General features: G+C 45.8%; 3 protein-coding genes and 1 long non-coding RNA gene across 7 annotated transcripts in view; 3 read left to right on the top strand and 1 right to left on the bottom strand.

Annotated features, from left to right (window-relative positions):
- The window catches only part of LOC110506130 (atos homolog protein A), a 37,444-nt gene extending 21,134 nt beyond the window's left edge, over window positions 1-16,310 (top strand). The window contains 9 exon segments of the mRNA XM_036963158.2: window positions 4,155-4,280; window positions 4,467-6,468; window positions 6,751-6,870; window positions 7,183-7,271; window positions 13,070-13,166; window positions 13,238-13,396; window positions 14,476-14,544; window positions 15,095-15,333; window positions 15,491-16,310. Of these exon segments, the coding sequence (XP_036819053.2) occupies window positions 4,155-4,280; window positions 4,467-6,468; window positions 6,751-6,870; window positions 7,183-7,271; window positions 13,070-13,166; window positions 13,238-13,396; window positions 14,476-14,544; window positions 15,095-15,333; window positions 15,491-15,644 (3,055 nt within the window). The 3' untranslated portion in view covers window positions 15,645-16,310.
- Window positions 16,045-16,907, bottom strand: LOC118944392 (uncharacterized). Its single transcript, XR_005039641.2, has 2 exons — window positions 16,767-16,907; window positions 16,045-16,661 (listed from the first exon to the last, which is right to left on the bottom strand). It is a non-coding gene; the product is annotated as an uncharacterized LOC118944392 (long non-coding RNA).
- Window positions 16,908-17,038: 131 nt separating this feature from the next.
- On the top strand, window positions 17,039-23,912 carry LOC118936661 (cAMP-regulated phosphoprotein 19). 2 transcript variants are annotated; one of them, XM_090222666.1, is made up of 3 exons: window positions 17,039-17,390; window positions 20,816-20,938; window positions 21,084-23,912. In XM_090222666.1, the coding sequence occupies exons 1-3, from the start codon at window positions 17,355-17,357 to the stop codon at window positions 21,261-21,263; spliced, it is 339 nt and encodes a 112-aa protein (XP_090078792.1). In that variant the 5' UTR covers window positions 17,039-17,354; the 3' UTR covers window positions 21,264-23,912. The 2 variants fall into 2 exon arrangements, with proteins under 2 accessions (XP_090078792.1, XP_090078791.1); XM_090222665.1 differs by having other exon boundaries at window positions 17,044-17,405.
- A 392-nt stretch (window positions 23,913-24,304) lies between these two features.
- LOC100136710 (unconventional myosin-Va) overlaps window positions 24,305-26,415 on the top strand; it is an 82,668-nt gene continuing 80,557 nt past the window's right edge. For all 3 annotated transcript variants that reach the window (XM_090222667.1, XM_090222668.1, XM_090222669.1), the window contains exon 1: window positions 24,305-24,763. In XM_090222667.1, coding sequence (XP_090078793.1) covers window positions 24,707-24,763 — 57 coding nt within the window. In that variant the 5' untranslated portion in view covers window positions 24,305-24,706. The remainder of the gene's footprint in view (window positions 24,764-26,415) is intronic.

Here is a 26,415-nt window from a genome sequence, read left to right on the forward strand (position 1 = left end):
ACCCTGCAGCCTGTACCACGACAGTATGTACACACACACACACCCTGCAGCCTGTACCACAACAGTATGTACACACTAGAGGTCGACCGATTTTAATCGGAATGGCCGATTTAATTAGGGCCGATTTCAAGTTTTCATATCAATCTGTAATCGGTATTTTTGGACACCTATTTGCCAAATGTAAAATATTTTTTTTATAATTATATATATTTTTATTTACACCTTTATTTAACTCGGCAAGTCAGTTAAGAACACACAACAGTATGTCTGTAACATCAGTTCTGTTATACTCACAGACAATATTTTGACAGTTTGGGAAACGTTAGTGTTTTCTATCCTAAGCTGTCAATTATATGCATATTCTAGCATCTTGTCCTGACAAAATATCCCGTTTAATTTGGGAACATTATTTTTCCAAAAATGAAAATACTGCCCCCTAGTACCAACAGGTTAACTACACATGGTTGATGATATTACTAGTTTATCTAGCATGTGCTGTGTTGCATATAATCAATGCGGTGCCTGTTAATTTCTCATTGAATCACAGCCTACTTTGACAAACGGGTGAGGATTTAACAAGCGCAGGACACTGTCGTTGCACCAATGTACCTAAACATAAACATCAATGCCTTTCTTTAAAATCAATACACAAGTATATATTTTTAAACCAGCATATTTAGTTAATATTGCCTGCTAACATGAATTTCTTATAACTAGGGAAATTGTCACTTCTCTTGCGTTCCGTGCAAGTAGTCAGGGTATATGCAGCAGTTTGAGCCGCCTGGCTCATTGTGAACTGTGTGAAGTCCATTTATTCCTAACAAAGGCCGTAATTAATTTGCCAGAATTGTACATAATTATGACATAACATTGAAGGTTGTACAATGTAACAGCAATATTTAGACTTAAAATACGGAACGGTTCCGTATTTCCCTGAAAGAATAAACGTTTTATTTTCAAAATAATAGTTTCTGGATTTGACCATTTTAATGACCTAAGGCTCGTATTTCTGTGTGTTATTATGTTATAATTATATTTGATATTTGATAGAGCAGTCTGACTGAGCAGCAGCAGGCTCGTAAGCATTCATGCGTTTGCCAGCAGCTCTTCGCAATGTTTCAAGCATTGCGCTGTTTATGACTTCAGGCCTATCAACTCCCGAGATTAGGCTGGTGTAACCGATGTGAAATGGCTAGCTAGTTAGCGGGGTGCGCGCTAATAGCATTTCAAACGTCACTCGCTCTGTGACTTGGAGTAGTTGTTCCCCTTGCTCTGCAAGGGCGCTGCTTTTGTGGAGCGATGGGTAACAATGCTTCAAGGGTGGCTGTTGTCGATGTGTTCCTGGTTCGAGCCTAGGTAGGGGCGAGGAGAGGGACAGAAGCTATACTGTTACACTGGCAATACTAAAGTACCTATAAGAATATCCAATAGTCAAAGGTATATGAAATACAAATGGTACAGAGAGAAATAGTCCTATAATTCCTATAATAACTACAACCTAAAAGTTCTTACCTGGGAATATTGAAGACTCATGTTAAAATGAACCACCATCTTTCATATGTTCTCATGTTCTGAGCAAGGAACTGAAGCGCTAGCTTTCGTACATGGCACATATTGCACTTTTACTTTCTTCCGCAAACACTTTGTTTTTGCATTATTTAAACCAAATTGAACATGTTTCATTATTTACTTGAGGCTAAATTGATTTTATTGATGTATTATATTAAGTTAAAACAAAAGTGTTCATTCAGTATTGTTGTAAATGTCATTATTACAAATAAATAAATACATAAAAAATATATAATCGGCTGATTAATCGGTATCAGCTTTTTAGGTCCTCCAATAATCGGTACCGGCGTTGAAAAATCATAATCAGTCGACTTCAAGTACACACACACACTGCAGCCTGTACCACGACAATATGTACACACACACACACACACACTGCAACCTGTACCATGACAATATGTACACACACACACACACACACACACACACACACACACTGCAGCCTGTACCACGACAATATGTACACACACACACACACACACTGCAGCCTGTACCACGACAATATGTACACACACACACACTGCAGCCTGTACCACGACAATATGTACACACACACACACACACTGCAGCCTGTACCACGACAATATGTACACACACACACACACACACACACACTGCAGCCTGTACCACGACAATATGTACACACACACACCCTGCAGCCTGTACCACGACAATATGTACACACACACACACACACACTGCAGCCTGTACCACGATAATATGTACACACACACACACACACACTGCAGCCTGTACCACGACAATATCTACACACACACACACACACTGCAGCCTGTACCACGACAATATGTACACACACACACACCCTGCAGCCTGTACCACGACAATATGTACACACACACACACACTGCAGCCTGTACCACGAGAGTATATACACACACATACACACTGCAGCCTGTACCACGAGAGTATGTACACACACACACACACACCCTGCAGCCTGTACCACGACAATATGTACACACACACACACTGCAGCCTGTACCACGACAATATGTACACACACACACACACTGCAGCCTGTACCACGACAATATGTAACCACACACACACACACACACACACACACACACACACTGCAGCCTGTACCATGACAATATGTACACACACACACACTGCAGCCTGTACCACGACAATATGTAACCACACACACACACACACTGCAGCCTGTACCACAACAATATGTACACACACACACAATGCAGCCTGTACCACAACAGTATGTACACACACACACAATGCAGCCTGTACCACAACAGTATGTACACACACACCCTGCAACCTGTACCACGACAGTATGCGCACACACACACACACAATGCAGCTTGTACCACAACAGTATGTACACACCCTGCAGCGTGTACCACAACAGTATGTACACACCCTGCAGCGTGTACCACAACAGTATGTACACACGACACACACTTTTTGTCAGGACTAGGTTGAGCTAGTGGCACATGCAAAAACTGGAATATTCCACTTTGCCGCCGTATCAAACAGAAAACATGTCTATACACTACCGTTCAAAAGTTTGGGGTCACTTAGAAATGTCCTTGTTTTTGAAAGAAAAGTAATTTTTTTTGTCCATTATAATAACATCAAATTGATCAGAAATACAGTGTAGACATTGTTAATGTTGTAAATGACTATTGTAACTATTGGAAATTACAGATGTTTTTTTAATGGAATATCTGCATAGGCGTACAGAGGCCCATTTATCAGCAACCATCAGTCCTGTGTTCCAATGGCACGTTGTGTTAGCTAATCCAAGTTTATAATTTTAGAAGGCTAATTGATCATTAGAAAACCCGTTTGCAATTATGTTAGCACAGATGAAAACTGTTCTGAATAAAGAAACAATAAAACTAGCCTTCTTAAGACTAGTTGAGTATCTGGAGCATCAGCATTTGTGGGTTCAATTACAGGCTCAAAATGGCCAGAAATAAGAACTTTCTTCTGAAACTCGTCAGTCTATTCTTGTTCTGAGAAATCAAGGCTATTCCATGTGAGAAATTGCCAAGAAACTGAAGATCTGGTACTACTCCCTTCACAGAACAGCGCAAACTGGCCCTAACCAGAATAGAATGAGGAGTTGGAGGCCCCGGTGCACAACTGACCAAGAGGACAAGTACATTAGAGTGTCTAGTTTGAGAAACAGACGCCTCACAAGTCCTCAACTGGCAGCTTCATTAAATAGTACCCGCAAAACACCAGTCTCAACATCAACAGTGAAGAGGAGACTACGGGATGCTGTCCTTCTAGACAGAGTTCCTCTGCCCAGTGTCTTTGTTTTTGCCCATCTTAATCTTTTCTTTTTATTGGCCAGTCTGAGATATGGCTTTTTCTTTTCAACTCTGCCTAGAAGACCAGTATCTCGGAGTCGCCTTTTCACTATTGACGTTGAGACTGGTGTTGTGCACCGGGGCCTCCCACTCTTTCTATATTGTATATTTCGAAGACTGACCATGAAAAAAATTGGCATTGGTATCGTTGCTAATGCTAATTTCCTTAGCCTTAGCCAAGCAAAGGCCTGATTCTCTCTCCTCCCCCCTGTCTCTCTCTAGGAGCGGGGATAGGTTTATAGAGGAGAAGACTCTGCTGTTGGCTGTTCGTTCCTATGTCTTCTTCTCCCAGCTCAGTGCCTGGCTCAGTGCTTCTCACGGCATTGTACCCCGAAACATCCTGTATAGGTAATACACACACACACACACCTTCCTCTACAGGTAACACACACAAGAATACACGAAGAACCTCTTAACGACTTCCCTATTATTTTCTATATCGTTACTGAATGTTGATCATAAAATACTTTCCAAAGTGAACTAAATAATTTGATGTGATCACAAGTTATAAGCCTGTGTGTTTCTGTCCCACAGGATCAGTGCAGCAGATGAGGAGTGTGTCTGTCAGTTCTCCCAGCCCCCAGCGGAGCACCTGTTCCCTGTCCCTAACATGTCTCAGAGTGTTGCCCTGAGGCTCAGGGTCCAGTCACTCCCCCGTCAGCCCACCTACCCCACCCTGGCCTGTAGCATACACACCGGCCTGACCCTGGCCACACTCTACAGCAAGACCCCCAGCCTTAAGCCCAACCTCAGCCCTAACCTCTACAGCAAGACGCCTAGCCTTAACCCAGGCCTGAACCCTAACCCGCCTCTGTACGAGAGGAGCCACAACTCTAAAGAGAGCCACAACAGAGCGGCTCTGCCTTTCTCTGGCCTCCCCTTCCCCAGTCCTCCCAGTCTCCCCCTGCCCAGTAAGAGAGGCCCGGACCCCACAGACAGCCATGGTCATTCTAGCCAGAATGGATCAGACCTCCCCCAGGTCAATAAGGGGCAGACCTCATCCCCCAACCACCTCCCCCTCTCCCCACGGCCCTCCCCCCGCCCCCACGGGAAGCTGTCCTCCACCCTGCCCCTCCCCCCCGGGGGAAAGACTGTCAGGTGGCTCTATGCCCTCACCTCAGACCCCTCCGATGACATCACACACACCACCGAGGATTATGGGAAGGCCGTCAACGGGGCCGATAGCTCCAAGGGGCGTGGCTCCGAAGCCCTCCGGGCCTTTAAGACTTATTCTTTGGCAGAGCCCCCTCGGTGCCCCTCCCCCAGACCCTCCTCTGAGACCAATCCTCTGATTGGCTCGCTGCTCCAGGAGAGACAGGAAGTCATCGCCCGCATCGCTCAGCGCCTCAACTTCTGCGACCCGACCGCCCCCCATCTCCCCCCTGCCCTCTTCACACCCGACACCCCCACCAAGACCCCTGTCCGGAGCAGTTACCTTGGCAGCACCACACTCAGCAAGACCAAAGAGCCAGAGGGAGCTCCGCCTACCGAGGACACCCCACCCTCCCCTTTCGACACGCCCATTGGCGACGCAGCGGCTATTATCAGGGAGACGCTGTCCCCGAAACCTGTTGCCTGCCGCAGACTGAGACTCCCAGAGGACAGAGATTGAGAGAGACTGAGAGACAGAGACCGAGTCAGGGAGACACTGAGAGACCTGGAGACACAGAGAGACAGAGAGGCATTGAGAGACCGACAGCGAGAGAGAGACAGTAGTCTCTTGTCTCATGCTGTTCAGGACATTACCAGACTAATTCAGGACAGACTGTCTGTCCCCTCTCTGTCCCCAACACACAGCCGCAGCAGCAGCCCGCTACACAAACCACATACACACAGCACACACACGCTGTGCACTGACACACACACCACACACAGAGGCGGCTACAGTCATAGCAGTGGCCACTGCAACGGCTACACACCCAGCCATGACACACACACTCCCTCACACACACCTGCTAACACAGACAGAGCTGGTGCTCCTCCAGAGACAGACGGTCCAGTCAGAGCCCAGAACGGCTGTTCAACACTTGAAGGCCCTCGGGTCAGCCCCCGACTCCAAATCCCGCCCCAGTCTTCTTCTCTAGTCATCCCACGGCCTCTACCCCAGCCCCAGTCTCAGGCCTCTCCACTACTCAGCCCCAAGAGTCCCAGGGCCAAGACCTCAAAGAGTTTATACCCCAACCGCCCCCAAGAGGAGCCCAGACCCTCCTCTCCTAAAGACAACATCCTGAGGACCATCCAGACCCTGACAGTGACCCAGACCACCACCCTGACCCAGACCACTGCACAGACCTTGACCACCAAGCTCACCCACACCCAGACCACTGCTCTCATCCAGAACCACATGAAACCTCTGACTCAGTCTCACAACCAGACCCAGACAGTCTCTCGAACTCCACCCTCACGGACTCCGGGCAGCCCTCGAACCCAGCCCTCTAGTCTCCAGGATGAGAACCAGCCCCCCCCAGGTTCCAAGTCCTCCAGCCCCCCCAGTCCTGCTACCACACCCCCTGGCACAGAGCCCAACACTGTCCTGGTGAGTGTCCCTATAGACAAGCACACCTGATTAGAAAATCACCTCACACTGCAGTACATGTTGAATATCATCCGTGTGGTTTATTTTGTCCAACACAAAGAAACTTCAATTAAATAACCTGCCTATGTGAAAGAGGATATTACCACTTTTGGAAAATGTTGATTAACAGTACAAAGATATTTTGAGAAAGGATCTTTGACATAGTGTATTTGGCATTTGTCTAAAATGGTTGTTGAGAATTGCTGTATTAAAGCCAATGTGTGTTTTTTTTCTTCCACGTAGCGTTCTCCCTCGCCCCTGAGACCTTGTAACAGTTGGAAGAAACACAACCGTCACTCTCTGGACTCCACCCTCACCAAGGCCTTCCACCCCTGTACCGGCCTGCCCCTGCTCTCCAGCCCTGTAAGACACACACACACACACACACACACACAGAGAGTGTGGAGCCACATGACTCATCTTCTCCTCAATAGTATGAATACTCTGACTAAACTCCTGTTGATGCTGACTAGGTTGTTCATAACAATGGAATCATTTTAAAGTTGTGTGTGTGTTTCATGTGGTGCTTGTTGTTGTTATTATTATTATTATATACTTGTGTGTGCTGTCATGCCATAGTGTTTAAATTGTGTGTTTTGATGTATATGTTGACAATAAAGTTTTGTGTACAGTTGTGTGTGTTGTATTATTAAATGTGTGTGTTGTCTCTCTCAGGTTCCTCAGAGGAGGACTCAGACTGGTTACTTTGACCTGGACTCTTCTCTGACCAGCTGTAAAGGACTGCCCTGGACCGCAGGGAAGAGGTACTGATCTCTAACTCACACACACATCATACACACATTTAGACTGGGATATGTTCGGGGTAGCCCCAAACAACAACATTGACGTACGAATACGCTGACTCGGTGAGCGAGTTTATTAGCAAGTGCATCGGTGATGTTGTACCCACTGTGACTATTAAAACCTTCCCTAACCAGAAACCGTGGATTGATGGCAGCATTCGCACAAAACTAAAAGCGCGAACCACCGCTTTTAATCATGGCAAGACGACTGGAAACATGACCGAATACAAACAGTGTAGCTATTCCCTCCGCAAGGCAATCAAACAAACAAGCAAAGCGTCAGCACAGAGACAGTAGAGTCGCAATTCAACGGCTCAAACACAAGACGTATGTGGCAGGGTCTATAGTCGATCATGGATTACAAAAAGAAAACCAGCCCCGTCACAGACAACAACGTCTTGTGCCCAGACAAATTAAACAACTTCTTGTCTCGCTTTGAGGTCAATACAGTGCCACTGACACGGCCCGCTACCAAAGCCTGTGGGCTCTCCTTCACCGTGGCCAACATGAGTAAAACATTGAAACGTGTTAACCCTCGCAAGGCTGCCGGCCCAGACGGCATCCCTAGCCACATCCACCGAGCATGCGCAGACCAGCTGGCTGGTATGTTTACGGACATATTCAATCAATCCCTATCCCAGTCTGCTGTCCCCACATGCTTCAAGAGGGCCACCAGTGTTTCTGTTCCCAAGAAAGCTAAGGTAACTGAGCTAAACGACTATCGCCCCATAGCACTCACTTCTGTCATCATGAAGTGCTTTGAGAGACTAGTCAAGGACCATATCACCTCCACCCTACCTGACACCCTAGACCCACTCCAATTTGCTTACCTCCCCAATAGGTCTACAGACGACGCAATCGCCATCACACTGCACACTGCCCTTACCCATCTGGACAAGAGGAATACCTACGTAAGAATGCTGTTCATTGACTACAGCTCAGCATTCAACATCATAGTACCCTCCAAACTCGTCATTAAGCTCAAGACCTTGGGTCTCGACTAGAGGTCGACCGATTAATCGGAATGGGCGATTAATTAGGGCCGATTTCAAGTTTCCATAACAATCGGAAATCTGTATTTTGGGGCGCGATTTGCCGATTTTTATTTTTTTATTTTTTATATTTACCTTTATTTAACTAGGCAAGTCAGTTAAGAACACATTCTTATTTTCAATGACGGCCCAGGAACGGTGGGTTAACTGCCTCGTTCAGGGGCAAAACAACAGATTTTCACCTTGTCATCTCGGCGGATCCAATCTTGCAATCTTACAGTTAACTAGTCCAACGCAATAACGACCTGCCTCTCTCTCGTTGCACTCCACAAGGAGACTGCCTGTTACGCGAATGCAGTAAGACAAGGTAAGTTGCTAGCTAGCATTAAACTTATCTTATAAAAAACAATCAATCATAATCACTTAACTACACATGGTTGATGATATTACTAGATATTATCTAGCGTGTCCTGCGTTGCATATAATCTGACTGAGCATACAAGCATACAAGTATCTAACTGAGTGGTGGTAGGCAGAAGCAGGCGTGTAAACATTCATTCAAACAGCACATTCGTGCGTTTTGCCAGCAGGTCTTTGTTGTGCGTCAAGCATTGCACTGTTTATGACTTCAAGCCTAACAACTCCCGAGATGAGGCTGGTGTAACCGAAGTGAAATGGCTAGCTAGTTAGCTCGTGCTAATAGTGTTTCAAACGTCACTCGCTCAGAGCCTTCTAGTAGTTGTTCTCCTTGCTCTGCACGGGTAACGCTGCTTCGATGGTGCTGGTTCGAGCCCAGGGAGGAGCAAGGAGAGGGACGGAAGCTATACTCGCAATACTAAAGTGCCTATAAGAACATCCAATAGTCAAAGGTTAATGAAATACAAATGGTATAGAGGGAAATAGTCCTATAATTCCTATAATAACTACAACCTAAAACTTCTTACCTGGGAATATTGAAGACTCATGTTAAAAGGAACCACCATCTTTCATATGTTCTCATGTTCTGAGCAAGGAACTGAAACGTTAGCTTTCGTACATGGCACATATTGCACTTTTACTTTCTTCTCTTTGTTTTTGCATTATTTAAACCAAATTGAACATGTTTCATTATTTACTTGAGGCTAAATTGATTTTATTGATGTATTGTATTAAGTTAAAGTAAGTGTTCATTCAGTATTACAAATCAAAAATGTAAAATCAGCCGACTAATCGGTATCGGCTTTTTTGGTCCTACAATAATCAGTATCGGTGTTGAAAAATCCTAATCGGTCGACCTATAGTCTCGACCCCGCCCTGTGCAACTGGGTCCTGGACTTTCTGACGGGCCGCCCCCAGTTGGTGAGGGTAGGTAACAACATCTCCACCCCGCTGATCCTCAACCCTGGGGCCCCACGAGGGTGCGTTCTGAGCCCTCTCCTGTACTCCCTGTTCACCCACGACTGCGTGGCCATGCACGCCTCCAACTTAATCATCAAGTTTGCGGACGACACAACAGTGGTAGGCTTGATTACCAACAACAACAAGACGGCCTACAGAGAGGTGGTGAGGGCCCTCTGAGTACGTTGTCAGGAAAATAACCTCACACTCAATGTCAACAAAACAAAGGAGATGATTGTGGACTTCAGGAAACAGCACCCTCCCATCCACATCGAAGGGACAGTAGTGGAGAAGGTGGAAAGTTTTAAGTTCCTCGGCGTACACATCACAGACAAACTGAAATGGTCCAGCCACACAAGACAGCGTGGTGAAGGAGGTGCAACAGCGCCTCTTCAACCTCAGGAGGTTGAAGAAATTTGGCTTGTCACCTAAAACTTTCACAAACTTTTACAGATGCACAATCGAGAGCAGCCTGTCAGGCTGTATCACCGCCTGGTATGGCAACTGCAGAGGGTAGTGCGGTCTGCACAACGCATCACCGGGAGCAAACTACCTGCCCTCCAGGACACCTAAAGCACCCAATTTCACAGGAAGGCCAAAAAGATCATCAAGAACATAAACCACCCGAGCCACGGCCTGTTCACCCCGCTATCATCCAGAAGGCGAGGTCAATACAGGTGCATCAAAGTTGGCACCGAGAGACTGAAAAACAGACTGTTAAACAGCCATCATTAACATAGAGAGGCTGCTGTCAACATACAGACTCAAATCTCTGGCCACTTTAATAAATGGATTTAATAAAGGTATCATTAGTCACTTTAAATAACACCATTTGTATACTGTATTTTATACTATCTACTGCATCTTGCCTATGCTGCACGGCCATCGCTCATCCATATATTTACAGTGCCTTGCGAAAGTATTCGGCCCCCTTGAACTTTTGCCACATTTCAGGCTTCAAACATAAAGATAAGTGGGACACAATCATGAAGTGGAACGACATTTATTGGATATTTCAAACTTTTTTAACTTTATCAAAAACTTTATCAAAAAATGAAAAATTGGGCGTGCAAAATGATTCAGCCCCCTTAAGTTAATACTTTGTAGCGCCACCTTTTGCTGCGATTACAGCTGTAAGTCGCTTGGGGTATGTCTATCAGTTTTGCACATCGAGAGACTGACATTTTTTCCCATTCCTCCTTGCAAAACAGCTCGAGCTCAGTGAGGTTGGATGGAGAGCATTTGTGAACAGCAGTTTTCAGTTCTTTCCACAGATTCTCGATTGGATTCAGGTCTGGACTTTGACTTGGCCATTCTAACACCTGGATATGTTTATTTTTGAACCATTCCATTGTAGATTTTGCTTTATGTTTTGGATCATTGTCTTGTTGGAAGACAAATCTCCGTCCCAGTCTCAGGTCTTTTGCAGACTCCATCAGGTTTTCTTCCAGAATGGTCCTGTATTTGGCTCCATCCATCTTCCCATCAATTTTAACCATCTTCCCTGTCCCTGCTGAAGAAAAGCAGACCCAAACCATGATGCTGCCACCACCATGTTTGACAGTGGGGATGGTGTGTTCAGCTGTGTTGCTTTTACGCCAAACATAACGTTTTGCATTGTTGCCAAAAAGTTCAATTTTGGTTTCATCTGACCAGAGCACCTTCTTCCACATGTTTGGTGTGTCTCCCAGGTGGCTTGTGGCAAACTTTAAACAACACTTTTTATGGATATCTTTAAGAAATGGCTTTCTTCTTGCCACTCTTCAATAAAGGCCAGATTTCTGCAATATACGACTGATTGCTGTCCTATGGACAGAGTCTCCCACCTCAGCTGTAGATCTCTGCAGTTCATGCAGAGTGATCATGGGCCTCTTGGCTGCATCTCTGATCAGTCTTCTCCTTGTATGAGCTGAAAGTTTAGAGGGACGGCCAGGTCTTGGTAGATTTGCAGTGGTCTGATACTCCTTCCATTTCAATATTATCGCTTGCACAGTGCTCCTTGGGATGTTTAAAGCTTGGGAAATCTTTTTGTATCCAAATCTGGCTTTAAACTTCTTCACAACAGTATCTCGGACCTGCCTGGTGTGTTCCTTGTTCTTCATGATGCTCTCTGCGCTTTTAACGGACCTCTGAGACTATCACAGTGCAGGTGCATTTATACGGAGACTTGATTACACCCAGGTGGATTGTATTTATCATCATTAGTCATTTAGGTCAACATTGGATCATTCAGAGATCCTCACTGAACTTCTGGAGAGAGTTTGCTGCACTGAAAGTAAAGGGGCTGAATAATTTTGCACGCCCAATTTTTCAGTTTTTGATTTGTTAAAAAAGTTTGAAATATCCAATAAATGTCGTTCCACTTCATGATTGTGTCCCACTTGTTGTTGATTCTTCACAAAAAAATACAGTTTTATATCTTTATGTTTGAAGCCTGAAATGTGGCAAAAGGTCGCAAAGTTCAAGGGGGCCGAATACTTTCGCAAGGCACTGTATATGTACATATTCTTATTCCATCCCTTTACATTTGTGTGTACAAGGTAGTCGTTGGGAATTTGTTAGATTACTTGTTAGATATTACTGCACTGTCGGAACTAGAAGCACAAGCATTTCGCTACACGCACATCAACATCTGCTAACCATGTGTATGTGACCAATAAAGTCTGATTTGATTTAGACTCATCATGTACACACCATAGATCCACGGTCAGATTTAGGTCCTTAATAACCTTGTCCTCAAACTCAATTGCTACCACTTAGAGGTTCAATAGAGAGCAAGCCGACTGGTAGGTGAGATTATCTTCTTACTAGACATCAGTGTTCAGTCAGTCCAGGCCTGTACTGTACTGTAGCCCTGTCCTCTCACACTGCCACCTGCTGTTCTGGCGGCTGTATTGCTAGTACTGTTGCTACTGGCCTGACACTGAGGCTCAACTCAAAATGGCAGCTGTACACAGCTCTACAGTCAGAGGCCCTGCTCTGCTCTGATCTGATCTGGCCGCTGGGTTACTGTGTGGATTAGGGATTAGAGGTCCGTTTGACCGGGGATGATGCTTCTACATACATAGCTGATTAAGGTTTAATAGTGTTTGAATATACAGTATTTGTCATGTTGAATCATAAATTCAGATTTAGACTGCATGACAGCAATCCATGCTTGGGTTTAGCTTTCCTGGCACTGTTTCCAAATAGTAATATTTTAGCATTTGTAGCACAAATCCCATTCAAGTCATGGGACTGATATTAGCATATTTCGTGCATGTCCAAATCATCCGAGGGTTGCAGGGTCTGCAAGCCATCTCTAATTCTCATGATTCAACAAATGAATCAATCGACCAATGTGTGTGTGAACCCGTTTTTTAACCATCTACTGTGTGTTCTGTTGTGAAGAGTGTGTGTGAAGAGAGTGGAGGAGTCAGAAGAACCTCAGCCGCTGTTCAGTGCCAGTGCTCCACCTGCCAGCCTCAGTCTCCTGGGCAACTTTGAGGTACCTCACACTCACTCACTCACGTCACATAAGTGTACATGCATTGTACCTAAAGCATGTGTGTGTTACAGGAGTGTGTGTTGAACTACCGCCTGGAGCCGTTGGGGTCGGTGGAGGGTTTCATGGCCGAGGTGGGTGCTTCCGGAACCTTCTGCCCCAGTCACATGACCTTCCCCGTTGACGTTTCCTTCTACAGCGTCTCTGACGACAACGCACCCTCACCATACATGGTGAGACACACCTACAGTACATACACAGACATATTATATATATCCCCCACACACTTTATATGCACTGAACAAAAATATAAATGCAACAATTTCAAAGATTTTACTGTGCTACGGTTCATATAAGGTAATCAGTCAATTGAAATAAATGAATTAGGCCCTACACTATGGTTTTCACATGACTGAAAAAGCAGTCAGTATCTGGTGTGACCACCATTTGCCTCATGCAGCGCGGCACATCTTCACATAGAGTTGATCAGGATGTTGATTGTGGCCTGTGGAATGTTGTCCCACTCCTCTACAATGGCTGTGTGAAGTTGCTGGATATTGGTGGGAACTGAAACACGCTTTTGTACACGTTGATCCAGAGCCTCCCAAACATGCTCGATGGGTGACATGTCTGGTGAGTATGCAGGCCATGGAAGAACTGGGACATTTTCAGCTTCCAGGAGTTGTGTACAGATCCTTGCAACATGGGGCCGTGCATTATCATGCTGAAACATGAGATGATGGCTGCAGATGAATGGCACAACAATAAGTCTCAGGATCTCGTCATGATATCTCTGTGCATTCAAATTTGCCATCGATAACATGCAATTGTGTTCGTTGTCGGTCGCTTATGCCTGTCCATACCATAACCCCACCACCACGGGGCACACTGTTCACAACATTGACATCAGCAAACCGCTCACCTACACAACGCCATACACATAGTCTGTGGTTGTGAGGCCGGTTGGACTTACTGCCAAATTCTCTAAAATGACGTTGGAGGAGGCTTATGGGAGAGAAATTCATGTTTAATTCTCTGGCAGCAGCTCTGGTGGACATTCCTGCAGTCAGACATCTGTGGCATTGTGTTGTATGACAAAACTGCACATTTTAGAGTGGCCTTTTATTGTCCCCAGCACAAGGTCCACCTGTGTAATAATAATGCTTTTTAATCAGCTTCTTGATATGCCACACATGCCAGGTGAATGGATTATCATGGAAAAGGAGAAATGCTCATATATATATATAATATACACACTTACTGCTCACAGTGCAGATCAATATTAATAGTGTGTGTGTTGTTTTTGCTACAGGGAGTCATCAACCTGGAGACTCTGGGTAAACGGGGCTACCGCGTCCCTCCATCAGGAACCATTCAAGTGGTGAGGACAGATTTTCACTCTGTTGATTATACACATTGAAGACTTTTGTTTAAATGTGTGTGCATGCGTGTCACTGTTGCTGACATAACTCCAGACAGAGAGAACAAAGGAAAGATGGGCCAGCTCCCGTTCCAGCAGAGAGTTAGGAGAGGGAGACCTTAAGTGGGGACAGAGAGAAATACACTACTGTAGTGTGTTAACCCCTTCTCTTTTCCTCTCTCCCGCCCACTTTCTCTCTCTCTCCTGCCCTCTCTCGCTCTCTCCCGCCCACTTTCTCTCTCTCTCTCTCTCTCTCCTGCCCTCTCTCGCTCTCTCCTGCCAACTTTCTCTCTCTCTCTCCTGCCCTCTCTCTCGCTCTCTCCCGCCCACTTTCTCTCTCTCTCTCCTGCCCCCTCTCTCTCTCTCTCTCTCTCTCCTGCCCTCTCTCTCTCTCCCTCTCCTGCCCTCTCTCTCTCTCCCTCTCCTGCCCTCTCTCTCTCTCCCTCTCTCTCTTGCCCTCTCTCCCTCTCTCTCCTGCCCTCTCTCTCTCTCCCCTCCCCTTCTCTCCCAGACCTTATTTAACCCCAATAAGATGGTGGTGAAGATGTTTGTGGTGGTGTATGACCTGAGAGCCATGCCTGCCGGCCACCAGACCTTCCTCCGTCAGAGGACCTTTTCTGTCCCCGTTCGACGGGACAGCACACACTCACACAAACACGGCAGCCCAGACAACACACACACACCCGGCAGCAGCAGGAAAGCCCTCTCCCTCGGCCAGGAACGCATCCTGCGCTACCTCATTCACCTGAGGTAAGAAAGACGCCTGGCTCAGCTGACCTGTCAATCACATCTCCCCTGTCAGTCAAATAAATGACCTGTTAGTCAAGACTGGACAGAAGACCAAACTGAACAGGAAAACAACACTAATCTAGCTCTTTCTTCACCCCCTCCCCTCCCCCCAATCCAGGTTCCAGACCTCCAGGTCAGGTAAAGTGTACCTCCACAGGGATATCAGACTGCTATTCAGTAGGAAGTCTATGGAGGTAGACAGTGGAGCGGCCTACGAACTCAAGTCCTACACAGAGTCCCCAGCTGACCCAGCCTTCTCCCCGCGCTGCTGACACACACATACACACACACCTCTATCTGCACTGACGCACACACTCCTCTAACTACACTGACGCACACCCACAGAGCTGTCAGAGAGCTGGGCTCAGAGCGTTCTCATGTGGAACAGTCCAGACAGGCTCTGTCCCAGATACCTAAGGCCTGGAGATTTTGCTGACCATCTGACCATGAACAACTCCTGGCCCTACAGAACCCTGCTGTTTTCTGTGACGCTAAAACACGTATTTATACATGTAGAAAATGTATTAAAGACATGCTAAAACACATATCAAAAACACGTTAGCGACCATGGACCACTGACTGACCAGAACAAGCAATCAAGAGACTGAGAAAATGACAAGACGACATTGAAAAAGCGCACTGTGTATTTCCACGACTGGAAATCAAAAAGAGTAATATTCTGGTGTTTTTACTGTTACAAAAACAAATCTTTAAATTGTTGCAATAGAGAGTAACATGTAGCTTTAGTGTTTACATCATTTTCTTTGTTTACCGTCAGTTATTTAATATTTAAATGAATATTTCAGTTACTGCTTATGTGACATCTATCATCCTCAGCATTATGATCTAGTGCAAAACTCTGTAAATCATAATGTGTATTTTTGACATGAACTCAGATCTGAAAATATATCTATATCTTAAAGCAATCTTGAAAGCTGCATTGTGTCTGTGTGTCTTTTATTTTGAGTGTTTTGGACAACTGAGGTCCATGTCATGTCGACTGATGTAAAACATATGTCCTTATACATCAAATCAAATGTATTTATATAGCCCTTCGTACATCAGCTGATATCTCAAAGTGCTGTACAGAAACCCAGCCTAAAACCCCAAACAGCAAGCAATGCAGGTGTAGAAGCACGGTGGCTAGGAAAAACTCCCTAGAAAGGCCACATATGATAAAGATGATATGAAAATGAGTCAGTATTTCTACAGGGGTATAAAATGACTGTTTAAGTCCTCATTGGTCATAGCAGGTTGGTCCTGGGGTCAGATGTACATGATCACGTGGCCTGTGGAGAAGACAAAGAATACACACTGAGGAGCCACATTCAAATCCTTGTCAATTAAATAACACTTTTGTTCTGTCTGCAAATCACTAATATATGTATCCTGACCCTTCTTTCTTAGTGTAGGCCTACTGCTGCAGGCTTCAACTGCCAAGAGGTCATGGCACAAGTGGTGGCCACGCTCCATAACCACAGAGTCACTGGTTCAGCTCTGGCAGTTCCCCCACAATCACTGGCCTTCAATATAACCTATGGATCATGGTCCATCAAAGGAAGAATGTGTATAATTTAGCATATTTCATGACATTGGACTTGATGACCAAAGCCTTCTGATGCAGTCCATTATCACTACAGCAAAAAAACGACATTTACCATCATGCAATATACTGGGAATCACCACTTCAAATTTGATGTCAACTTTTGTAGTGAATGTCGGTTGCATGAATTAAGTCGAGTAAAGTTGATGCTCAACAAAAGGCTCTACATTTGTCTTGCTCAAATATCAAGCGACAGTTTTTAGAGGAAGATGGATGAGCGCGCCTCTGCTAAAGAATGACGTCAGATCGGGCAGACATATTTGTGCGGGCTGATAGTTAACGGTCGGACGGATTCGTATGGGGAGAGGAAGCCAGGGCAAGGATTTAGTTCAGATTGTGTTTACTTTTCGACTTCGCCAGGGATCGAGGTTACACTGAAATGTCGGAGGAAATTGAGCGGACAAAGACGACGGAGGTGAATGACCAGAATGTACGTTTATTTGCCTTAAACACAACCACTTGCTAACCAACGACAGTCAAGCTGCACCGCAATGCACACTATCATATGATATGGCAAGTTTTTAGCTAACGTTAGCTACTGTAACGTCGTTAGCGTTAATTCTTTCTAACTAGCAATCGTGATTATCAACAACAATATCAGTTTGCATCTAATCAAGCTGTTTTCCATAACTATTTGCAGTCGTAGCTAGCAGGGCTTTTCGATATTAAGCTAACGTTAACTAAGGCCGGATTTCATCTAGCTAACGCGGTAGCTAGCTTCGACAGTTAACGTTAGCATTGTGGGCAGCTAACGTTAACTAATCAAGTCGTGGTTATTTGTTAAGTACAAGCAGAACAAATACCCAAATTATTGTGTTTCCTAAAGTAATAACCAACGTTAGGTCAATATCCAACAAGCAAGTCAATTAACTAACGAGTTAACGTTAAATATGTCGGTTTGTGTCTATTTTAGCAGCTTGCTAACAAACATCATTGGCACATTAGCCAGCTAGTTTTGACCACATTAACCAACACGTGATATAACTTACTGCCTACCACCATCAAAGCCATCTAACGTTAGCGAAGTTATGTTGCTTTCAGTGGCTTGACTACTAAAGAAGGCAGCCTGGCTGTGTGTCAACAGTGACTCGCCCCTCGCTGTACTGAAGGCCAGTGTTTGTTTTGTCCTGTCCTTAGCTAGGTAGCTAGCTAGCTAAACTCAGCAAAAAAAGAAATGTCCTCTCACTGTCAACTGCGTTTATTTTCAGCAAACTTAACATGTGTAAATATTTGTATGAGCATAACAAGATTCAACGACTGATACATAAACTGAACCAGTTCCACAGGCATGTGACTAACAGAAATTGAATAATGTGTCCCAGAACAAAGGGGGGGGTCGAAAGTAACAGTCAGTATCTGGTGTAGCTGCATTAAGTAATGCAGTATATCTCCTCCTCATGGACTGCACCAGATTTGCCAGTTATTGCTGTGAGATGTTACCCCACTCTTCCACCAAGGCACCTGCAAGTTCCTGGACATTTCTGGGGGGGAATGGCCCTCACCCTCTGATCCAGCAGGTCCCAGACTTGCCCAATGGGATTGAGATCCGGGCTCTTCGCTGGCCATGGCAGAACACTGATATTCATGTCTTGAAGGAAACCACGCACAGAACGAGCAGTATGGCTGGTGGCATTGTCATGCTGGAGGGTCATGTCAGGATGAGCCTGCAGGAAGGATGTCTTCCCTGTAACGCACAGCGTTGAGATTGCCTGCAATGACAACAAGCTCAGTCCGATGATGCTGTGACACACCGCCCCAGACCATGACGGACCCTCCCACCTCGATCCCTCGCCAGAGTACAGGCCTTAGTGTAATGCTCAGTCCTTCGATGATAAACCCAAATCTGACCATCGCCCCTGATGAGACGAAACCGCGACTCGTCAGTGAAGAGCACTTTTTGCCAGTCCTGTCTGGTCCAGCGACAGTGGGTTTGTGCCGATAGGCAACGTTGTTGCCGGTGAGGCCCTGCCATACAAGTCCAGCATCTCTCAGCACTGATGGAGGGGTTGTGCATTCCTGGTGTAACTCAGGCAGTTGTTGTTGTGATCGGCTGTACCGATCCTGTGCAGGTGTTGTTACACGTGGTCTGCCACTGTGAGGACGATCAGCTGTCCGTCCTGTCTCCCTGTAGCGTTGTCTTAGGCGTCTCCGAGTATGGACATTGCAATTTATTGCCCTGGCCACATCTGCAGTCGTCATGCCACCTTGCAGCTTGACTAAGGTGCATTCACGCAGATGAGCAGGGACCCTGGGCATCTTTCTTTTGGTGTTTTTCAGAGTCCGTAGAAAGGCCTCTTGTGTCTAAGTTTTCATAACTGTGACCTTAATTGCCTACCGTCTGTAAGCTGTCAGTGTCTTAACGACCGTTCCACAGCTCCATGTTCATTATTTATTGAACAAGCATGGGAAACGGTGTTTACAATGAAGATCTGTGAAGTTATTTGGATTTTTATGAATTGTCTTTGAAAGACAGGGTCCTGAAAAAGGGACGTTTCTTTTTTTTGCAGAGTTTGTCGATTAGATGACAACCTGACGTGTCTGTGACTATCTGTGAGAACATTAGGAACACCTTACAAAAATTGAGTCGCACCCCCTTTTGCCCTCAGAACAGGCTCAATTTGTCTGGGGTGTGGAAAGCATTCCACAGGGATGGTGGCCCATGTTGACTCCAATGCTTCCCACAGTTGTCAAGTTGGCTGGATGTCCTTTGTATGGTGGACCATTCTTAATTCACATGGGCAAACAGTTGAGCGTGAAAACCCAGCAGCGTTGCAGTTTAGCACAATTTAACCAGGCGCTCTAGACTAGAGCGTCCATAGGATCTGTGCAGCAGGCTGAAAGCTTGACTTCCCTACCAGTAGTAACAGCCCTGCTCCCTCCGCATGTGTTGTCCATGTGGGTGGCGTATGTGTTGTGCAGGTGTTTTCAGGCGCTGATGTGACAGACCACAGGGTGTTTGCTTAGCATAGCTTTGGGTACGCTGTCCGTACAACGGCTCGAACCCTGGGCACAATGCCTCGCTGTTACGAATCCCTTTTGGCCCGACAGTCTAGGGGGGATGGTAATGAGACGCGTAACATAACTCATGCAAATTATAATTGTGACAAAGTGTGAACGAAATAACCAGGACAACTGAAATCTACCATCAAACTCAAGGTTTATTTATAAAAACACAGTAATGGGGGGAGCAGGAAAAGGGGCTGAGCTGGACCCAAGGAAAGAAACAATAAGTATACAAAAACACCCCTAAGCTAGACTAGCCTACTTTAACAACAGCTAACTAACTAACCAAAAATACAGTGGGTGGTCCGCCCAGTTCTAACTAGTGTATTTAACAAAGTTCACCTACGGGAAGTGTATGCCCATGGGCGACTTGTCTTGGTTTCCCCTTTTCCCACCAGCAATCAAATACAAACACCATAACCAAAAACAATACTCACAGGTGATGACAAAGTGATTTGGAGGTGCTCAAACAAAAGAGAGGTTAAGACACAAAGAGAGAGTGAAACACAGATCTACATACATGGCATTTACAGAGAGATTGAGCTCTAGAGCAAACAACTGATGGGGTTTTTAAACCAAGGGAAAGGAACTGTGATTGGGTAGGAAACAGGAGGAGGTGTGTCTTCTGATTGATGGGTTGATTGTTGACTGATTGGGGAGTGATGATTTTCACCTGTGAGGGGAGAAGGAGAGAAAACAACACAGGATACATACATACATACACACACTCACAGGATACCTGTATCCGTAACACTCGCAAACACGTGACGGCCCGCTTGACCATGCCTTTAGCCAGCTGCGCCACAGAAAAGCTTTCAATTGTTGTTTGTGTTTCAGGAGATGGACGACAAGGTGACCAGTCCAGAGAAGGTTGAGGAGGCCAAGTTGAAGGCTCGCTACCCAAACCTGGGGCACAAACCTGGAGGCTCCGACCTGCTACGCAAACGCCTGACCAAGGGGGTGAGTCCACAGCCCTACCTACTGCCCTACCTTCTCTCCTAACTTATCCCCACAAGCCCACAGTTGTTTCTCTCTCAGCATCAATTAGACTATGTATTTAAAAAAAGTTACAGCTTGTTTTAAGTTGAACATTCTCTCTCTGCAGCAAAAGTATTTTGACTCTGGGGACTACAACATGGCCAAGGCCAAGGTGAAGAACAAGCAGCTTCCTGCAGCTGCGTCAGAGAAGAGCGGAGGAGGAGAGATCACAGGAGACCATATCCCCACACCTCAGGACCTGCCTCAGAGGAAACCTTCCCTGGTGGCCAGCAAACTGGCCGGCTGATACACACTGTCCTGTCTCTAACCCTGTCAATACTCCTAACAATCACCCTGCTACACCTGTTCCTGTTTCACTACCTCCCCCCATCTACTTCTGCCCCAGCCCCAGAGAGACCCTTCCCTGGTGGCCAGCAAACTGGCACACACCTCTAACCGCCTGTCTCTGGTTCTGTCCCTCATCCTCTTCACCCAGAGAGACCCTTCCCTTGTGGCCTGCAAACTGGCACACACCTCTAACCGCCTGTCCCTGGTTCTGTCCCTCATCCTCTTCACCCAGTCCTCTGCTTCCCATCACCTTCCACTCTGTTATGGCTCCCTCTTCTTCCTGCTCTTCCTCCCCTCTGTTCTTGTTTATTTTCTATTCTCATGTAAAAATACACTGAAAGCAAGGATGAGGATGTGTAGAAGGGAGAGAGAGGGAGGACTGGGATGACTCTACTACAGGAGGAGACTTTAAAGATGACCATAACTCTGTGTCCCAGATGACACCCTATCCCCTATATAGCCCTGTGGGCCCTGGTCAAAAGTACAGTGTACAAAACATTAGGAACACCATTCCTAATATTGAGTTGCACCCCCTTTTGCCCTCAGAACAACCTCAATTCGTTGGGGCATGGACTCTACAAGGTGTCGAAAGCATTCCACAGGGATGCTGGCTCATGTTGACTCCAATGCTTCTCACAGTTGTCAAGTTGGCTGGACATTCTTTGGGTGGTGAACCATTATTGAGACGCACAGCAAACTGTTGAACGTGACAAATCCAGCAGTGTTGCAGTTCTTGACGCACTCAAACTGGCACCTACTACCATATCCCGATCAAAGGCACCTAAATCTGTCACCCTCTGAATGGCACACATACACAATCTGTCTCAAGGCTCCACAATCCTTCTTTAACCGGACTCTAATCATTCATCTATACTGATTTGAATTGGATTTAACAAGTGACATCAATAAGGAATCATAGCTTTCACCTGATCAGTCTGTCATGGAAAGAGCAGGTGTTCATAATGTTTTGTACACTTGTGTATTTAGGGAATAGGGTGCCATTTTGGATACACACCTGGAGAGTCTGTAACATAGGAGGGAGGAGGGCCCAGACTGGAGCCACAGGGAGTCTGAAATGGCACACTATTCCCTATGCAGTACACTACTATCAACCAGTGCCCTATGTGGCTGCCCTTTGAGCATCTGGCCCAAAACGGTTACATTACATAGGGCATAGTGATCCATTTGGGACAGGCAGACGGTCTCTGGTCTAGAGGATTGAATGTCATCTCAAGTCCTGTTAGCTGATTGTGTAAATATTTCTAGTTGTGTTGGAGAGGAGTGAGGCTGAAGTCAGCCTTTTAGAATGTTTTAACGTAGAATATTATGATTTACCAAACACGTTGGTGTTATGTTGTCATCTAAATTATGCTCTAATGTGCTTGAGTGATTGAATATTATAACCTTGATAATGACTGACCAGAACCTCTCACTGCTGCTGTTCTGTTTTAAAGGCTGCATATGTCACAAATGGCAACCTATTCATTACATAGGGCACCACTTTTAAACAGGGTCCAAGGGGCTCTGGTGGTGAGAAGTAGTGCATTTTATAGGGAATCTCCAATCATACCCTTCTTTCTGTGTAGTGCACTACATTACACCCACTGCCACATAGGACTCTAGTCAAGAGTAGTGCACTATTGGCGAGTTTCCAATGAGGATTTACCCCAGTGTTTTACCAAAATACTCAGACTTTTCTGTTTCCGTCTACCCGGGTCGGCACCCGTGTCTCACTGGGCCATGGCTCCAGTGGACCTGTTCTGACTTGGAGCCGAGCCCAGCCCATGGCTAACTATGAACTTTAACACCTTCTCACAAAGCTACTGTCAAGGATGATGTGGAGGTTGTTGATTCTGCCTGCCCCAAGTCTTTAGCGTCAACCTCCTGATAACACTAGAGCTTCCATTAAAACACTGATGACCCACTAGTGTGAGTAAGTCTCAATGGAAAAGCACCAACATGTATGGCCCCATAAAACCTCCTGACCAGGAAAAACTCTTGACCCTATTTGTAACCTCTGGTTTCAGACCGGAGGGAGGGGTGAATGTCACAGGTTTTTGGTGGCCCCTTTAATTGGGGAGGATGTGCTCGTGGTAATGGCTGGAGTGGAATGGTATCAAACACATGGTTTTCATGTGTTTGATGCCGTTCCCTTTACTCTGTTCCATCCATTATGAGCTGTCCTCCCCTCAGCAGCCTCCAGTGGTGAATGTAGATGTAACAGCTGGATGATGTAACCGGGGTGCTAAAGACATCTTCATTTAGCTCATTCATCTTTCACACACAGATACACTCCTCTACACCCCAACTCTCTCACATACACACACTCACTCCCACTCTCCTTATTTCTCTCACACACACACTCTCCCTCATACACACCTACCCCCTTTGGCCAACATATCTTTACAGATCTCAGTCACACCCTATTCCCTATATAGTGCTCTACTGTATATATGCACAGGCCAATCCACTAGTGGGGGTGTGGTCATCAAGGGTCTGAAGCTGAAGGACTGAATAGTTAAGGTGTGTGTATATGACTGCCCCCATCCACAACCCCCCCTGTCACTTTGTGCCATTTTGTTTTGTAAATAAAATAGTTTTGCACAAATGGGTGTTTGATGACTGACTCCATGTATTGACAGATCATACAATCATCTATGAAGGATTGTATACAAAATAATTATGTATGAAAATGTAGAGGACAGTTAGTTTTAGATGAGGGATAACACCAGCAGAGCTGAAGCACCAAGATAAATCTTGATCAAAATGTATATAAATAATCTGGATTTATCTCCCTCTTAAAACACACAAACTCTGGCCGAAGACCGACAGACCCTAGTGGAAGAAGATTGTTGCAGCTTTATGTCCCATCTGGGACGAAGAGGGCTAAATTATCAGGCCTATGGCACATGGCAACCAGGGCTGTATTCATTAGTCGGATTCTGTTGCAAAACGTCTAGTCTGTTGCAATCCAAACGGAAAACGTTTGGCATCGAACATGAGTTTCTGTTGAACAAATTCAGGTAGGTTCCTCCCCGTTTCGTTCTGTTTGCTCATATAGTAAACAGACTAAACGTTTTGCAACGGAATCTGACTTATATCTGACAAGCAGGCTTCTAACCAGCAGAACTAAAGCGATGTCGCCTCTTGGCCACAGCGGAGCGCTGTTTAGCTATGTTTCCGAGCCCATGGCAACAACCGCGTTTTACTGAATCATTTTATCCATCATCAATTCCCACAATGCTCCGAGAGATGCCAAAATATTGAGGTTTTCTAGGTATGATGGCGCTAGGTGTTGTACACTAAAAAGAGAGTAACCTAAAACCTGGAGGGACTTTTATTAACTGAGAGGAAAAAACGGAGCGGCGAACTACTGATGTTCAAATCTAGCTGCTGAGATTCATGGAAAAAGGACACGACAGCTCCACCAGTATGGCAGCGTCAGAGCTGTACACAAAGGTAATAGAACCAACGTAATCGGTATTTGCTTTGCCTTGTGCGTTTATAGCGTTTCTGCAGCGCTTTCTTTAATGAGAACAAAGCAAAGAGCTTGTTTGTAATCATTCATTCGTTGATGGCGGGAATGAATGAGAGAGAAGTCTTTAAACCAAACATCGAGATTGACAGGTCACAAAGCCTCGAACAACGCACAGGAGGTGATTATCAAACCAGTGCGTGGTTTTTGGGACGTATGAAAAGTGTTTGAAGCAGGGTCCTACAGCCTGGGGCAATACACTGTACATATAGGTTGACATGCAGTAGCCTATGACTGAGTGAAGGCGCCTTCTATATTTAGCTCTCTGCTGGGTTAAAATGGGTGCAGCAGAGGCAGCTCAGCTGACAAAGCGCCGAGGCTATGGGTTCTGCGATTCGGCCTCTGTCTCTGCCCTTCATAGCCCCCCGCTCAGAATGACCGTCAATTTAAATGTTTTATTATTCGGCTTAATGTCAGGTCGGGGTTGATGCACTTTTAAAAATACGATTTTTATTTTAGTATACATTTAGCATCGCACTGGCAACGATGGAGAATGGTGTTTTTTGACCTACATAAATCATGTTATTTTGTCAACCTGCAGTCGCACAGTGATGTTTGTTATTGTGTTTTATAAAGGCCGTTTATTTGATCTCGAGTCTGGGATTCGGTTTGGGTACCGAGGAGAGAGGAATGATGCTGAGACCAGTGGTGACGTCATGAGCCCCGTTTACGTCACTGCGATTTGTTTTGAGATTTTTGTCCCCCTTTTTGCATCCATGACCATGTTCAGAATGCAAACGTAGATAGACATATCACAAATAGAGCTGACGTTATTCCGTATTCTATAAGTCAGCCATGCATGTTTGTTTTACATCAGATATTTCTAGCTGAAAGTTCCAAACTTTGCATCCAGCTGAACGAAGGTTACTTATGTAACCACGGTTATGTGAACTATATGGATCACTCCAATATATTGCTATCTCTCCGCGGCGTAGGGATACATCCGAGGTGAGGATTTACAGATTTACTCCTGTGTACACCTGTGTCATGGCTGGGGTCCGCCCCTATATATAGTCCCCATGGCTGCTACACACGTTCTCTCCATAATTTTTGAGGCGCCTCTAGCACCATAGAGGATTTGAGTGATCCATGTAGCTCACATAACTGTGGTTACATACGTAACCTTCATTATGTTTCACTATATTGGATCACTACAATATATTGGTATACCCGTACCAGATTAGTCGGTGCTAGAGGGACCTGGCCAGCCAGCGGCAAAGTCCCAGCGCGGGACCGAAACACAGGGACCGTCAATGTGGAGGGGGGTCCCGGCACAGTCCCCGAACGGGGAGGCGATGCCCAGGACCGCTGAACCAACTGTAGAGGGAGGTGCCACATTTACCCGATAGTACCTAGCAAAGGTACAAGAGGAAGCCCAGCTGGGCACAGCACAGATATCAGCGAGGGGCACTCCTCTCAGTAGAGCCCAGGACGAAGCCACACCTCGTGTTGAATGTGCCACCACAGATCCCAGCACTGGCCCTGCCAGCCAGGCGGTATGTGGTCGTAATCGTGTCCACGATCCAGTGAGACAAAGAGCTGGTCTGTTGTTCTCACAGGGCACAGCATACCGGAG

The sequence above is a fragment of the Oncorhynchus mykiss genome, chromosome 26, assembly GCF_057628025.1.
Source record: "Oncorhynchus mykiss isolate SJ-2025 chromosome 26, ASM5762802v1, whole genome shotgun sequence".
Taxonomy (NCBI): Eukaryota; Metazoa; Chordata; class Actinopteri; order Salmoniformes; family Salmonidae; genus Oncorhynchus; species Oncorhynchus mykiss.

Excerpts from the sequence above, each read along its gene's own strand:
- LOC118936661 (XM_090222665.1), top strand. The coding sequence starts at position 17,355 with ATGTCGGAGGAAATTGAGCGGACAAAGACGACGGAGGTGAATGACCAG. Across the intron at positions 17,406-20,815 it reads CGGAGGTGAATGACCAGAAT|GAGATGGACGACAAGGTGAC; the intron begins GTACGTTTATTT and ends TTTGTGTTTCAG. Across the intron at positions 20,939-21,083 it reads GCAAACGCCTGACCAAGGGG|CAAAAGTATTTTGACTCTGG; the intron begins GTGAGTCCACAG and ends CTCTCTCTGCAG.